The 16,647-nt window shown below is 56.5% G+C and overlaps 1 protein-coding gene across 1 annotated transcript; it reads left to right on the forward strand.

Annotated features, from left to right (window-relative positions):
• Positions 1 to 2,193: 2,193 nt before the first annotated feature.
• Positions 2,194 to 4,392, forward strand: LOC135190728 (cbp/p300-interacting transactivator 3). Its single transcript, XM_064172424.1, has 2 exons — positions 2,194 to 2,246; positions 2,503 to 4,392. The coding sequence occupies exon 2, from the start codon at positions 2,515 to 2,517 to the stop codon at positions 3,127 to 3,129; it is 615 nt and encodes a 204-aa protein (XP_064028494.1). The 5' UTR covers positions 2,194 to 2,246; positions 2,503 to 2,514; the 3' UTR covers positions 3,130 to 4,392.
• The last annotated feature ends 12,255 nt before the right edge of the window (positions 4,393 to 16,647 follow it).

Raw genomic sequence — 16,647 nt, forward strand, 5'->3', positions numbered from 1 at the left:
CATCTGGAATCTCCTGGGCCCTATCTGCTCTGAGGTGTGGCTTGAGCTGAGTTGATGCAGAGATAGTCCACGTAAGTAACCCTCAGGTCAGTGCTGTGCAGCTGGGCACTTGCCCAAGATGCCCATGCTGCCCATGCTGCCCAGCTTCACTCCCTCCATGACTTAGCCCTCATTTCTGTTAGCCACAAACAGCTTCTCTGGCAGCACCTGGAACACTTTGTTGGGTCTTCCTTCTGCTCAGCAGGGTCCATGAGCACAAGGAATATGCAGAGCACAGAACTCCACAGAAGGCCTTGCTCCAGAATCCAGAAAAGATGATGAGGGGACTGGAGTACTGCCTGATGAGGAGAGGCTGAGGGACCTGGGCTTTACAGTCTGGAGAGGAGAAGACTGAGAGGGGATTGGATCAATGTTTATCAATTTCTGAGGGAGGGGACAGGCTCTGCTCACTGCTCCCTGGGATAGCACAAGCAGCAATGGATGGAAGCTGCAGCACAGGAGGTTCCAGCTCAACACAAGGGGAACTTCTTTACTGTAAGGTTGCCAGAGCAGTGGCACAGGCTGCCCAGAGCCTTTCAAGGCCTGTCTGGATGTGTTCCTGTGTGATCTGAGCTAGATTGTGTGGTCCTGCTCTGGCAGGGGGGTTGGACTCAATGAGTTCTTTGGGTCCCTTCCAACCCCTAACAGCTGTGATCCTCTGTTCTGTCTGTTCCCAGAACTCTGCAACGCTGCTGCTGATGGCTGCATAGGAGAGCACAGAACGAGAGAATGAAGCTGAGGAGGCAAATGTAACTTTGCCATCACCAACTGGGCAACCATGCAACACTAATAGAGAAAAAAAAGTCTTTGGGTTCCTTCTGAACAAAAAACAAAGGGGAAAAATCACCACTGGGCTTTCAGCCCCCCCCCTATAAATCACCACGTCCCAGAGACAGCTCCAGTGCTGCTCTGGTCTTGGCCCATGGTAAAACAATTTGGCAAGCACAGCTGAGTGGCTGAGCATGAGGGTTGCACTGGGACCCCCAGAGCCAAAACTCAGCTCAGAGGTGAAAGACAGAGTTACACCAGCAAACCTCTGCCAGGCAGCAAGGTGAGGTACAGAGCGAGATTTGCTGCTGTATCTGATTTGAATGCCAGAGCATCCTTGCTGGCAGGGCATTACTGGCACATCCCTGGGTAGATTCAAGGTGAGGCTCAACAGGGCTCTGGGCCACCTGATCTAGCTGAGGGTGTCCCTGATGACTACAGGGGGAGAGGGGGAGGGGTCAGAGTAGATGACCTCTGGAGGTCACTTCCAACCCCAACCATCCTATGACCCAGTAACCAACCATCTCCTTGGGGTGCCAAATCCCCTCAGTCACCTTGGCTGCTGAGGACTCATCGCACAGTGACACCCCCTTGCTGCCCCTGCAGCCAGAGCTGCCATCAGGGCAGCCAGCAGCCTGCTGCACCAGGTTTGCTGTTTGTGTCAGACAGGATCCCTGCTCGGGAGGCAGCAAACGCTGCTCAAAACCTGAACCATTCCCAGTATGCATGGGCTGGAGCAGAAGGGACCTCCCTGGGGCTCCCCAGCCACCCCAGGCCCAGTCCTTGCTCCAAGGCAGATAAGTGGGGTACGGAACAGAGATGATCCAAGCTGAGTATCCCTGGAGGAATCATGGTGCCCACAGAGAGATTCTCAGCCCAGTATGCTTGGGACATTGTTTCTTGTTCCCAGCCACCTCCTGCTCCTTGCCCATGGCATCCTGCTCGGGAACAGCGTCCACTGAGGGGCTCCTCACCCCCAGCACCAATGGGAAACTCAGGGGCGCCGGGCTGCGGGCCCTGGATGCCACCTGCTCCTTGCCTTCTTAGCCTGCCCGAGGAGGCGAGGAAGAAAAAGCTCCTTAGCCCAGAGCCCTGGCAGCAAGGATTTGCCAACAGCAGTGCAATGAAGCTTGCAAGCTGCCAGTGCCCCTCGACCCGGAATGCGTCGCGGCCGAGGGCGCGCTGCGAGGGCGGCCCGGAGAGCCCCAGCAGCGAGCCCAACCCTCCCGCCAGGCGGGGACACGGCCGGGCCACTGTGCCTCCCGCCCGCCCCGTCGGGGCCGGGCAGCGCCGGGCCGCGCTCCAATGGGCGGCGGGGGGCCGGGCCGGGCGGTCCGCCCCTGCCCGCGTCCCTTTTAAGTGCCGGACCGCGAGCGCCAGCGCAGAGTGGAGCGGAGCGGGGCGGGAGCTGCGTTGCCGGTGTGCGGAGCCGCCGATCGGTGCGTACCGCAGGGGCACAGCCCTGCTCCTCGGGGCGGTCGGGGGGCGCCACGCAGGGGCCGCCCCGCAGCGCTCCGCGCCGAGCTTTGTGCGCCAGCGGCGGTGCGCAGCAGCCCAGCTGCGGCCGAGTGCGGCGCCTGCCGCCCGGCGCGGGGAAGGCGGCTTCGGGGATCCTCGGTCGGAGCCGGCGAGGACGGGAGTGGGAAGCGGCGCTGTCCCCGGCAGCCCTGCTCTGAGCCGTGTGTCGCCTTGCAGGGGCCTGGAGCCATGGCCGAGCACATGATGATGTCCATGAGCCACGGTGGCACCGGGCTGCAGAGCTACCGCATGGGGGTGAGCGGGCTGCAGGGACCCCCGCAGCACGGGCAGCATGTGCTGAGGACGCTGCCTGCCGCCGGCCAGATGATGCCCTACGGAGGGGCTGGCATGGATGGTGCGATGCGGCCGAGGCCCAGCCTCAGCGGACAGCTGGGCCACCACCAGCTGCAGAACGCGATGATGTTCAGCGGCCCGGGTCAGCAGCAGCAGTACATGGGGCCGCTGGGCACCCAGCAGCTAATGGCCAGCATGCACCTACAAAAACTGAACACCCAGTACCAAGGGCACCCACTGGGCATGAGCAATGGGCCCATGGCAGCTGGAGCCCAGCAGTACAGAGTGGGACCAAACCAGCACCCGGGCATGCAGCACATGCCTTCACCGGCACTGACCTTGAACGTTATGGACACTGATCTCATAGACGAGGAGGTCTTGACATCCCTTGTCCTGGAACTGGGGCTGGACCGGATTCAGGAGCTGCCGGAGCTATTCTTGGGACAGAACGAGTTCGACTTCATTTCAGACTTTGTTAGCAAACAGCAGCCCAGTGCCATCAGCTGTTGAGGGGCTTTGAGCTCCTCCTTGCGTCTTGGTGGTTTTGAGTTTGTTTCCAACTTCCTCCTCCACCTACCACCCTCCTCCCTTCCCCTGCTTTGCCCTGCCCTGGATTCCTGACCTCCCCCAAAGGACAATCATCGGACACTGGCTTGCAATGGATTTCCTTTCTCTTCCGTGTGTTATTTGCAGCGTGGGAGCTCCCGGGGAGGGTGTGTGTACCCCGAACAGAGCGCGGATCAGGAGCTCCTGCCGTAGAGCTGCCTCTAAGTGGCATTAACAGGATTTCTGGCTTAAGCAGGAGCGATGGACTTACGACTTTCCAGAGCTGGGCTTTGACAGCAGGAAGCGATGGGCAGCTTGGCGGCCCTGCCGGTCGCTGGATTTGCTGGAGGATTCCGTGTTCCAGTCAAGTTGAAGCATCCCCCGAGAGAGGATTGCTCCCTGGTGCATGGTTTGAAACAGTTTCCCTTTGCAGACCTGGGAAGGGTTAGATATTTGCTGGGACCTTTTTACTGTGGCAGTGAAGAGGTCCCGGGTCCGGTCCGTTCAGCTCGGAGAGGGACCCTTCTCCAGCAGGCTGTTCTGTTCCTTTTCCAGCAGGCCGAGCGAAATAAAGTATGCCCTGGGCAGGGGTGTGCTGCATCCCTGTGCAGCTCCGGGTCTGGCCTCCAACCTGTGCAGCTCACCACCTGCAACATTTACAAAGTGTTCCGAGTTCAGTTCGGGTATAAAGCTTAAAGCTGCAGTCTAGCTCCACTCTTTTGCCACCTCTGAAACCAAATAAAGACCATGTAACTGTATATTCCAGATCGAATCCTATTTATTTTCCTACAGTTATTTATTTGCAAGGGCCCCTTCAGTTATTTGGCTTTGGGAGTGTTGGGAAGGATGCCTGGAGAGTACTGCAGCTTTAAGATGCTGGATTCGGGGGCGGGTGGGGGGAGGCAACCCTGGGATAGTTTTCAAGCTGTTGTGCAGATAGCCACTTCGGCCCGGATCTTCGTGCTGAATTTGCAGGACTGTACACCCAACACCTTTCCGAATGTGATAACGGGGACTCGGTTTCGAACTCCTTTGCCCGGAGAAGGTTAAATGTAAAAGCTTGGTGGGGTTTTGTTTCCTCTGCCGTCTCTTGTTTCCAGGCTCTGGGGAAAGCTCCTGGTAACTCTGAGCTCCTGCTGCCCCCTGGTGCTGCCAGCTCCTGGCTGCTGTCACTCCCCAGCCCGGTGGGAATGGACCCATGGATTTGCAAATAAAAGCTGAAATCTCTCCAGTGTGCGTTTGGTTGGTGCTGGGCTCTGGCCCAGGTGCAGTCTGGTGGCGAGCCCTAGGGAGAAGTTTTCCCTGCTGCTGGGCTGTGGACCCAGTCACCCAGGTTGCAGACCTGACACTTGAGTTGGAGGGATTGTGTTTGTCCTTTAATGCTTGGACTCAGTCAGCCCTTGGTGTGTGTCTGGGAGGATGAGGAGCTCTTTCCTAACGTGGATGATGCTGCAGAGTGGCTGCTGCAGCTTGGGCCCTGCTGCTGGCTGCCCTATGGCACTCAGACTCCTTTCATCCCAAGTGCAGCTCTGCGCCTGGGTTACAGCTCTGCAAGAGCTCTCTGCTGCCCTTCTCTGTACCATGAAGGCTTTAAAAGTCAAGACAGCCTTTGATCTACTTTTCCAGAGCACAGGATTCTCTTTTTAAAGGGTTCCCAGGCAGTCCTTTTGCAGAGTTCAGCAATGTTCCCATGTGTCCCCTTCCTGCCCTGCAGCTGTGGGTGCTCATATTGGAGTGGCAGGATCACCCTGACCACACTTTGGATCACCTGCCAGTGTCCCCTGGCCTTGTTCCTCACACAGCTCAGTGCAGTTGGTAACATGCTGCCCTGTCCTGTCCTTTTGCTGGTTGTGCCTGTGCAGTCTGGAGAGCTGCTCAAAAAGTAAATGGCAGGACTTGTGTGGCACCCAGCAACAGAACAAGGAGACACAGTGTCAAGTTGTGCCAGGGAAGACCTAGGCTGGATGTTAGGAGGAAGTTGTTGGCAGAGAGAGTGATTGGCATTGGAATGGGCTGCCCAGGGAGGTGGTGGAGTCACTGTCCCTGGAGGTGTTCAAAAAAAAGCCTGGATGGGCACTTGGTGCCAGGGTCTGGTTGGTTGGACAGGGCTGGGTGCTAGGTTGGACTGGCTGAGCTTGGAGGTCTCTTCCAACCTGGCTGATTCTGTGATTCTAAAGGAAGGAGAGGCCTGCTTGGTCTGTCAGCTCCATGGGCATGGTCTGTTGGAGACCTTGAAGAGCTTTTGCTCTCCCTGTGCAGCTGCAGAGCAGCAGCTGGCTTGGTGAGCAGCCTGTAGGCAAGCAAGGAGCTGACAGCTGCATTTATTCCTCAGAGTAGGGGTAGCTGAACCCCAGAGAGCAGGCAGGTTCTAGGCTGTCAGTTGTGGCAGTGGGGAGTGCAGGCAGCCTGGCTCACCACTGTGTCCCAGCCACAACTGGGGAGCTGGGTCCAGTCCACAGATGCAGGGTTGCCAACTTCAGCAGTTTCTGCAGAGGCTTTCCAGGAACACATTTCTCTTTCAGAAGCACTTGGTGCATGCACAGACAGGGACATGTCTGTGCCTCCTCCTGGAGGGCTGTGCAGAGCACTGGCAAAGGGGCTGGTGACTGAAGCTGGATCAAGGGAGCTGATGTCACCAGAGGGTTCCCAGTCAGGCTTCTCTGGGCAGCCTGTCCCAGCAGGTTCAGTGAGGTTATTTCAATGTCAGCTGTCATACAAGTGCCAACTGCAGAGCAGGGATGAGCCCCTCAAGTGTTAGCTCTTCATTCCCCAAAAATGCTGTTAGTTGTGGTCAGCCTCTACAGCTTCCTCCATAACCCAGGCCAAAACCACATTTCTGCCCCAGGCCTGTTACTTTTGGCTGAGTTGGACTGGCTGAGTCCAGTGGTCAACCCCTTTCTCATGCTGCCTTGGTTTAGGTGCAGCTTGGAGCACCTCTCTGTATGCTGCCTGCCATGTATGCCGTGCAGTAGGCACCCAGCACCTGCTACAGTGCTACCAGCTGTAGCTTGGGCAGCTCCCTTTGGCTCTACAGTGCAGCCTGGAGGTCCAGGTCCCCTGGCAGGCCGCTGGCACCTTGCAGTGAGCAGAGATGCCAGGTAGCACAGAGAGAGGACTCAGCTACCTGGGTCTGGAGACCACTTTCTTGAAGTTATCCAAAGTCACCAAAACCACAAAAGGGTTGAGTTCTGCTTTGCCATGTAGCATGGGTGATGCTCCAAAGCACTGGTGTCTGCAGAGTGCCCCAGATGGCTGCTGAGTGGCAGTGCCAACAGGTCTGGGAGCTCTCAGGACACAAGTCAGTTCCTCACGTGGAGTTTGTGTTTACAGGCACCTGCTGGGAAGAACTCTACTCTGAGATACCAGGAGCCTTCTCTGTGTGGGGGAAGGAGGAAGATTCTCCAGCTTCACTGCCTAGTCCAGACAGGATGGCTGGGACACAACCACTCAGGCCCTTCACCTTGGCTGCATCCTCTGTTGCACTCCAAACAGCTTTTGTAGCTACTCTTGTGGAGACCAGAGCTTGAGGCAGCCTCTGGGGGGATGTGAGTGTGGAAGCTCATCCAGGCAAGGCATCCCCCTGCAGCCCTGTCTTGGACCACACCTGCTTTATGGTGACCAAGTTTGCTGGCACTGCTGAGTGATTCAGAGTGGCAAAGTCCGGCACAGAGGCGGTGAAGAGGCTGCTTCCAGTGAGTGGCCTGGCAATGTGCTGAGCCGTGGCTGCTAAGCACAAAGTCATGCAGGGCTGATCTCAGCTTCACACACGGTGCTGGGCTCTGGGCTAGCTACAGCCCCTCGAGAAGATCTGAGTGCTGCAGTGAATGTCCCCTTGAAAAACCTCAGCTTGCTGCTCGGGGGGAGCCAGGCAAGAGGAATAGAAAGCAAAATGAAGCCATCAGTGCTCTGCAGCTCCGATGCATCCAGTGCACTGCCCACACTGGAGGCTTGACCACAGCTCTGGGCTGATCATCAGCAAAATGGTAACGTAAGACTGGAGAAAGTGCAGTGAAAGAGGAAGCAGCTGGGGCAGGGAGATGCTGCTCTAAAGAAGCCACAAAGCAGAGAAGGACTCCTCAGCCAGGGAGAAGGCTGGGAGCAGAGAGTCACACAGGAAGCAGAAGAGGATGGTGACTAGGGAGTCATTTTCCCCAGATGTGACAGCAGGTTTCTGGTGATCTCTGAAATGCAGGTGGCAGGGGCTGGGTTCAAACTGGAATGTTCAAAGTATCTCTGCATGTGATGTGAGGCTGACATTGTGAAGCTCTCTGACAGCCTGGGAGGCACAGGAACACTTATGAGGGTGCATAAGCTCCTCTGTACCACCAAAGAGCCAGCTGCTGTCTGCCAAGCCTGGGGGCCACCCATCTGCACTTGTACCTGCTCTCACCAGGGCCTTGGCATGAGACAGCATAACACTGACCAAAAGAGACAAAGTCCCATTTGAAGCCCAAAGAATGGAGAACCTTCTGTGAGGACTGCCAGGGGAAGCCAGAAGCCCATCCAGCCTGACCTGCTCCCTGGAGTCGGGTAGTCAGAGAGGAAATGTGAGAAATCAAACCTTGTCCATGGTCCTTCTCATATCCTCCTGCACAGCCTTCAAAACGTGGGCCAAGGAGTTCTGAGCCCTGAGTGATATTAAATCCCCTGCTCTGGGCCTAGCCACCCTCTACCTGCAGTCACTTCAGCCCACAGGTACCTTTCCTTCAGCCATCCCCTGTGCCGCTGACTTCCGCAGGGAGCTGTGAGGATGCAGCCAAGGCCTCCATAAGCAGCTTAAGCCAGGTAAGCTCCTCTGCGTTCTAAACCTGCCACCCCTCGCCTGGTTGGGTGTCCCCTAACTCCCAGTCGTTTCTTGGGCACCTCCTCCACACCAGCAGTGATGCTACAGCTGCTGAGATGTTCCCTCTCAGCGGATGCCCTCGCTGTGCTGCAGCCTGTCCTGCTCACCTCCTGTCCTGTCTCTAGCTGGGAGGGCTGCGAGGGGAGCAGCACATCCTTAAGCTGCCCACGTGTTGTGGATTTCTCCAGTGCTATAATTAGGTCCTGCTTGTTCTCTATTTCAAAGATGCATCACAGAATCAGAAAGATTTAGCCTGGCAGAGCCCTTTGGAGGTCACTCAGGCCAGTCTGCTCCAGGCAGACTCACAGGCAGGGCAGGCTGCTTGGGGCACTGCTGGGGCATGCTTTGAAGCCCTGTGAGGATCGGACTTCTCCAGACCACTGGTTCAGTGCCCTCCCTGCTCTCCTGATTTCTCTCTCTCCAGCTGGTTGCTGGCTGGCACAGGCACTGTGTGCAGGGCCTCCAGGTGTCTCTCCTAAGGCCTGATGCTGCACTTGGAGACACTTTGCAGGGATTGGCAGGTTTCTGTCTCCCGTGAGCTCTCCTTGGCCCATGGAGTGGTGGACAGCCACCTCCACACCTGACATACGAGTGCCAGTTGCTTCCACTGTCCCTGAACAGTGCACTCAAGCACCACCCCTTGGTTATCCTGCCCACTCCAACACCTCCCAGAGGCATCCTGAGCAGAGTCATTGTTTCATGCATGCTCCAGCTGCCAGCTTACACAGGCTGACAGCTCACACCACTGTCTGGCAGTGATCTCCTGCTTGGTGCTGAGGTTAGAACGGTTCCTGCTCCCACGTTCTCATTTGCCTGATGCAGAAGCTCCCAGTGAGGAGCTCTCAGACCTGCTCCTGGTGCCACTGAGTTGTGATGAGAGGTGAAGCCACACAAACTCTGGGCTGCTTGCCAGAGAGCCAGGGCAGCTGCAGCAGCTGGGATCCAGCCAGACATGTCCCTTGCCTGGCACTCAGGACCAGCGCAGGAGTCCCACCTCAGAGTCACTGAGCAGCAGGTTTGTGTCACAGTGAGGCTCCAGCCCAGTTCACATTGAGCTCTGCAAATCAGCAAGAGGAACCAAGGGGGTTAAAGCTGGCCCAACACAATGGCCTACCACAGACATTGCCACTAAGAAGTTACTTGCTGCAGTAACCTCTTTTCCATCTTACTTTGTAATGTCACTCTCTTTCCAGCACACACTGGAGAGGGAAAGGCATTTCCCTGTGTGGGCAGAGTTTGCTTTCTCCCCCATCACCTTTGCTCACCAATGTGTGCTTAAAACCTGGTAAAGCTGAGCTTTACCATGACACTTCCCTCCAAGGGAGGAGCAGGAGCAAGGTGTAAGGAATTGGTGGTGGTGTTCATGAATCACAGATTGCATCAGGTTGGAAGAGACCCTTGGAGGACATCTTGTCCAAACCCCCTGCAGTGAGCAGGGACTTCTCCAGCTAGATCAGGTTGCACAGGCACACAGCAGTTCTGATCTTAAATGTCTCCAGGGGCATGTCTCAGCCACACCCCTGGGCAACCTTTTCCAGTGTTCTACCACCAGCATTGTAAAGAGCTCCCTCCTGGTGGCTGCTGGGCAGTTCCTAGTCCCACTGCTGGTGCTCCCCACCTCCTGTGCAGCCACAGCCCCACAGAGTGTGCCTAGGGTCCAGACCAACAGCCAAAAATCAGTCTTGTAGGAAAAAGCTGTTTGTGTAAAGATAATTCCTGCTGGAAGGCCAAAGCCAGGCACAGGACAAAAGAGCTGACACCACATGGCTGCAGATCCACCCCTGTGCAGGTGACAAGAGAGAGTTGTAGGAAACAACAGCATTCCCAGAGCTGAGATGCTGCAGACACCAGGTCAAGTCTTACCTGGATTCCTTCAAAGGAGGAAGGTCTAAGAAAGTATTTGGTAAGCTTTCAGATAAAGCCTGTCATTTGTCAGCAGGACCTTCAGAGACTGTGCAGCCACCAGCAGTGGTTCAAGGTCTGGTGTCTGCCCAGGGCTGTGATTCTTACCTGGATAAAAAGCTTCAGGAGTACCTGGACTAAAAGTATCACAGATGATCCTGTTACCTGCTGGATTTGACCTCAGATACCTCAAGGAAACTCACAGAATCACAGAATGGGCTGGAAGGGAGCTCCAGAGCCCATCCAGCCCAACCCCTGCACTCAGCAGGGACATCCTCCACTAGAGCAAGTCCCCACAGCCCTCTCCAGCCTCAACTTGAGTATCTCCAGGCATGGAGCCTCAGCCACCTCCCTGGGCAGCTGCTGCAGTGCTCCAGCAGCCTCCTGGTGCAGAACTTGTTCCTCACATCCAACCTCAATCTGCTCTGCTCAAATTCCAAACCATTGTCCTGGTCCTGTCCCTGCAGGCCTTTGGGAACAGTTCCTCTGCAGCCTGCTTGGAGCCCCTTCAGGTACTGGAAGGTTGCTCTAAGGTCTCCCTGGAGCCTTCTCTCTCCAGGCTGAACAGTCCCACCTCTCCCAGCCTGTCTTTGTAGCAGAGCTTCTCCAGCCTCTGATCATCTTTGTGGCCTCCTCTGGACCCTCTCCAGCAAGTCCAGGTCCTTCTTCTGTTGAGGGCTCCATATCTGGTCCCAGCTCTGCAGGTGAGGTCTCCCCAGAGCAGAGGGGCAGGATCTTCTCTCTCCATCTCTGCCAACACTGCTCTGGATGCAGCCCAGGCTGCCCTTGGCTTTCTGGGCTGCAGGCTCACACTGCCTGCTTCTGTCCGGATGCTTCTGTCCAGGGAAGGCTGTTGAAAGCATCAAGAGAATGTTGTAGTCCTGGACCAAGAAAAGCTTTTTTTTCCTGTCTTCACAGTTAAAGATCTCTTCTAGTTAAACCCCTCTGGGAGGGGCTTCTCTACTGACCTCCAGCAACATTTGCCATGCATGAGGAATTGGCACAGAGCAAGTCCATTGCAACACCAAATTTCCAAACATTTGCAATTTCAAACAGTATTTTCCACCTTAAATTTCACAGAATCACAGCCCCCCAGCATGGTGGGGGTTGGAAGGGACCTGTGAAGATCATCAGCTCTAACCCTGCTGCTAGAGCAGTGTGGTGGGTTGCAATTACCACCAAAATAAATCACCAGCCCAGGTCAGAAGGTTTGGGAGCGAAGTGAAGCTATACTCAGAAGCAAGCTGAACTCCAGAAGCATAAACCACAATGTGTATGGACAAAGTCTACTGACACACATTTACAGCCCAGAAACAACAACAAGGACCCCCCTGGACCAAGGGAGAAGTAAAATAGCTCTCCCCTGCCCCTGTATGAGGGAGGAAGAGAGACATCAGGACAAGCTCACTGCTATCTACTTAGCCATACCAAGAGGCTCAGCCAGGGTCAGCAAAGCCATGGAAAGGCAGAGCCAGAGTGAGGAAACGTCTGCAGCATCTAACTCCATCTCATTAACAGCCCAGTGGAACCACACAGGCCTGGCTGTCGCTTTCCTTTCAGGTCCCATCCCTTGCTTTGTTTACCTCCTACTCAAATACATCCAGAAAGTTCCTGTCTCTGGCTTATAATTCAGAGCCAGGCCAGAGTGTTAGTTTTAAACTGTCACAGGCAGGATCACCACACAGTAAATGTCCAGGTGGGTTTGGAATGACTCCAACAACCTATCTAGGCAGCCTTTGCCACCCTCAGAAGTGAAGATTCTTTTTCTGCTGTGTGGGTGGAACCTGCTGTCTCCAGTTCGTGCCCACTGCCCCTTGCCCTGACCCTGGACACCACTGAGCAGAGTCTGGCCCCCTCCTCCTGCTCATTTCTTCCACACAGCTTTCCCAACAAGGCAGCAGAGCTGAAGCCACGAGGGGAACACTCCAACAGGAGCTAATGAGCAAAGGGTGAGTGGATGAGCAGATGCAGCTCTCTGCTATGGAAACTGGAAAGTTTCTTCAGTGAACCAGGAAATGTGCCCTGGTTTCACTGGTGAAGGAGAACCTGCCTCGGTTTGCACATGTGCAGTGGGGAATAACCCAGACTGCTCCAGCAGCAGCAGCTCTGCAGGCTGCAGCCAGGGCACCAGAAACCCCCTAAAATTCCTCTTGCTGGCCTGCACACAGACACAGCACCCCGGGCTAGAGGGATGGAATTGGTTACTCAGGCCTTGTGATGAAGCAGAGGAGGGAGCCCTCAGCACACACAGCTTCTGCAAAGAAGCCATTCTGCACCCAAAGGGATGAGCCATGTCTTTCTGCCCCTCACAACAACCCAGCCCACAGAGAAAGGCTGACCCCAGGGCTGGGTCTGAAAGTGCTGGCAGGCAGCTCCAGGAGATGCCTATGGAAGCAAGAGTCCTTCACTTGGGTACAGGCTGCTGTGATCCTGGGTGAAGGCACCAGAACCAAAGGTGCACCAAAAGCACCAGAGACCTGCTGGCCCCTGGAATGGCAGCTCTGGGGAAGTGGCTCTGTGCTCTGCCCCTGGAATGGCAGCTCTGGGGAAGTGACTCTGTGCTCTGCCCCTGGAATGGCAGCTCTGGGGAATGGCTCTGCTCTGCCCCTGGAATGGCAGCTCTGGGGAAGTGACTCAGTGCTCTGCCCCTGGAATGGCAGCTCTGGGGAATGGCTCTGCTCTGCCCCTGGAATGGCAGCTCTGGGGAAGTGACTCTGTGCTCTGCCCCTGGAATGGCAGCTCTGGGGAAGTGACTCTGTGCTGCCCCTGGAATGGCAGCTCTGGGGAAGTGACTCTGTGCTCTGCCCCTGGAATGGCAGCTCTGGGGAATGGCTCTGCTCTGCCCCTGGAATGGCAGCTCTGGGGAATGGCTCTGCTCTGCCCCTGGAATGGCAGCTCTGGGGAAGTGACTCTGCTCTGCCCCTGGAATGGCAGCTCTGGGGAAGTGGCTCTGTGCTCTGCCCCTGGAATGGCAGCTCTGGGGAATGGCTCTGCTCTGCCCCTGGAATGGCAGCTCTGGGGAAGTGACTCTGCTCTGCCCCTGGAATGGCAGCTCTGGGGAAGTGACTCTGCTCTGCCCCTGGAATGGCAGCTCTGGGGAAGTGACTCTGTGCTCTGCCCCTGGAATGGCAGCTCTGGGGAAGTGACTCTGTGCTGCCCCTGGAATGGCAGCTCTGGGGAAGTGACTCTGTGCTCTGCCCCTGGAATGGCAGCTCTGGGGAATGGCTCTGCTCTGCCCCTGGAATGGCAGCTCTGGGGAAGTGACTCTGCTCTGCCCCTGGAATGGCAGCTCTGGGGAAGTGGCTCTGTGCTCTGCCCCTGGAATGGCAGCTCTGGGGAATGGCTCTGCTCTGCCCCTGGAATGGCAGCTCTGGGGAAGTGGCTCTGTGCTCTGCCCCTGGAATGGCAGCTCTGGGAAATGGCTCTGCTTTTCCTCCTTGGGGGCACTCCTGAGAGTTCTGCTCCCATCTCCTCTGTGCTGACAGCTGTGGGCAGAAGAGCTGCAGTCCAGCGCCGTGTGCTAAGCACTGTGAGACCAATGGGATAAGAGAGCTGTGGCTACAGCACAGAATGCTGGAGGCTTTCTTGGCTTCCTCCATAAGAGCCAAACCTGTAGGAGGGAGGGCTTGGAGCTTTCTAGGAAATGACACAATCAGCCCAGGGTATTTCTGGACTCCCTTCTTTGCTTATGGAGAATAAAACCCCACATCTGCCTGGTGCACTGATCAGTGAGGTCTGGTGTGACCCACACAGAGCTGTCATGGCACCAGATGGTGAGAAAGCCAGAGGTGTCCAAAGTTCTCATATCTTAGATCAGACATACCCAGGAACATCCTACTTCAGCCACAGTTCCACCCAAAGGCAGCCTGAGGCCTTTGTCTTCTCCTTGTCCTAGCCTCTGCCATCCCTGGAGGTGCCATGTGTGAGGAAGTCACAGTGCTCAGACACACCACACTCAGAAAGCAGCCTGCTCCTTTCCTCCTCCTGGCTGCCTCTGCAAGTCACCATGGTTGGGTTGAACCTGCAGCACCAGCAGCAGGGCAAAGAACCAGGCAACAGGTTTGTCCCTTGGAAGAAGTGCGAGAGGAAGGCAACAATTCACCTCCTTGGTACTGATGATGCACCACACGAAAGGGCAGATGTAGCCTTCTGCAAAACCTGGGCTCCCAAGGAGGAACCAGGGCCCAGGAAGAGCAGTGGCCATGAGTGGCATGGGGAAGAGCTGGCACATCTCTGAACCATAGAACCCTAGGCCGGCTCAGGTTGGAAGGGACCTCAGAGATCACTTACTTCAACCCTCAGGGACACCTCTCAGCTAGACTCAGCTGCTCAGGGCCTCGTCCAACCTGGCCTTGAACACCCCCTGGCAAGAGGCAGCCACAGCCTCCCTGGGCAGCCTGGGTCAGACTCTCACCACCCTCACACTGAAGAACTTCCTCAGCTCCACTCTAACCCTGCTCTGCCTCAGCTCCAAACCATTCCCCCCTGGCCTGGCTCAGACACCCTCATGCAAAGTCTCTCTGCAGCCTTCCTGCAGGCTCCCTTCAGGCACTGGCAGCAGCTCTGAGCTCCCCCTGGAGCCTTCTCCTCTGCAGGCTGCACCCCCCCAGCCCCCTCAGCCTGTGCTCACAGCAGAGCTGCTCCAGCCCTGGCAGCATCTCTGTGGCCTCCTCTGGCCTCTCTCCAGCAGCTCTGTGCCTTCCTGCTGGGGACAGCAGTGCTGGAGGCAGGATTGGAGGTGAGGCCTGAGCAGAGCAGAGCCAAGGGACACAATCTCCTCTCCTGCAGTCCCCCCCAGCTCAGCTGCATGCCCCTGTGAGTGGAGCAGCCAGACCGGGGCTGTGCTCTCTGTTCTCTCTCGTGGGCTATCAGCTCTCTGGATCACAGCTCTCTGGATCACAGCTCTCTGGATCACTGGAGGGATTCTGCAGCCAAGAGGAGGGACGGGAGAGGCTGAGCACCGCTCCGCAGCGCCAGGCAGGCCGAGTGGGCTCTCCTGCTCCACTCTGCTGAGCCAGAGCTGCTGCTGCTGCAGGGATTCCCAGGAGCTTCCACGCGTGCCCACATGAATGGGGATTAGGGAAAGCAGCCCTTTGCCAAACCCCGGGCATACTCCAGAGACAAAGGACTAAGCCCATAGTAAAAGCTTTGCAAGGGACTGCTCTTGCAAGCATCTGATCCCAGCCCGATTCCCAGTTCAGCCTTTGCCCTGAGGGAGGGAGGAGGGGGGAGGGATCTGCACCTCCAGGCATCGATAAGAGGCTGCTGGTAAGAAAGCACGGCCGGAGACTCCCCGGGCCTGTCCCCGGCAGCGTTTGAATGCTGAAGGCCTCTTCTGAAGCACGTTGCTGTTCATGGCATCGTACAGCACCCCTGGCTTTCAGCCTCTGGTCGCAGTCTGCCGTTAGGTTGCTTCATAACTGCTACACCAAGGTATGGACCAAGTCCTGCTTTTCCTGTTTCAGCTGTAAATACCAAAGACAGTTGATTGCAGGGCACTGTAGTGAGCTGAGAAAGTCTGGACTAGTCAGCCAAGCCCAGCCTAGAAGCACAGTGTGCCAGGGGACTGTGCTGCATCCTGCAGCCTCCAGGTGGAAGAGCTTTTCCTTTCCAGGTTGGCCAGAAATATCCCTGAGTTCACACTGCCAGGGAATTCTTGCCTGCTGCCAAGCCCCTGACCTGCCATGGCCACTGAAATACCAAGAGATCACAACTCAGTGTTTTCTGATCTTCTCCCACTGTTGGCCCTGAGCCTCGTGTCTGTCCTCACCAGCTGTGCCCGGGCAGAGCCACACTGAATCCTGCCTCTCCCTGCAGGGCTATGGAGCTGTGCAGCCTACCCCATCCTCCCCACTCCCTCCGCACACCTCTTCCTTTCTCCAGCAGCACCGAGACAAACGTCAGCAGGGGACAGAGGGTTTCCTTTCATTCTTTCACTCTCAGATGAACTCCTGTGCCTTGCTTTGCTGGGCTCATTGCTCTTCTGTGCCAGCAGAGCCAGAGCCAAAGGCCACCACATCGCCGCAGCTGGGGAGACCTGGGCACTGCTGTGCCTCGTTTGCAAAGGGGACACAGCTAGGTCGGAGTTTAATACTCCAACCTAGTCCTAGCTGCCTCAGAGTTTCTGGTGGGGTTCAAAACTGGATCTTAGCGTCCCTGGGGAAAGAGGAGCTCAGCACTGCCTGGAGAACCACTGGCCTGCTGGAGCAGGGTGGAGGGCTGAGGGGCAGAGCAGGCAGAATGCTGCCCAGCACCCTGCACGGTTGAACAAGGTGGAATCCTAAGAGAGGCATCTCATGGAGATGAGAACTGAAGGTGCCTATCCCTCTTCTCTGACAGGGAAGGAGAGACACCAGGGTCTGGAGGCTGTTTGCAGACAAATCCCACCCCAGGGCTGCGTGCACAGGGAACTCTGAACTGCTCAGAGTGTGCAGATACAGCTACATCTCTGCCCCTTACACAAGGACCATCCCCTCTAGGCCAGTAGAGCTGTCCCATGGGTTAAGGCAGGACTGCCACAAACCACTCATTTCCCCTGCAGAGCCTTTGCAAGAATCCAGGGCTGTGAGCAGCACCAACTGCACAGCCCAAGTGGTCAGGGCTGAATGAGACCCTCGATGGAGTTTGGTCACTCCAGAGTTACGCAGAGCTGCCAGAGCTGGAGCCTGGGCATAGCAGATGGTGCAGGAGCTGCTCTCTCGTTCCTCTCTAAAGGATCTCTGGGTGCATTCGAGGCA

This window comes from Pogoniulus pusillus, chromosome 37 (genome assembly GCF_015220805.1).
Source record: "Pogoniulus pusillus isolate bPogPus1 chromosome 37, bPogPus1.pri, whole genome shotgun sequence".
In the NCBI taxonomy this organism is placed as follows: domain Eukaryota; kingdom Metazoa; phylum Chordata; class Aves; order Piciformes; family Lybiidae; genus Pogoniulus; species Pogoniulus pusillus.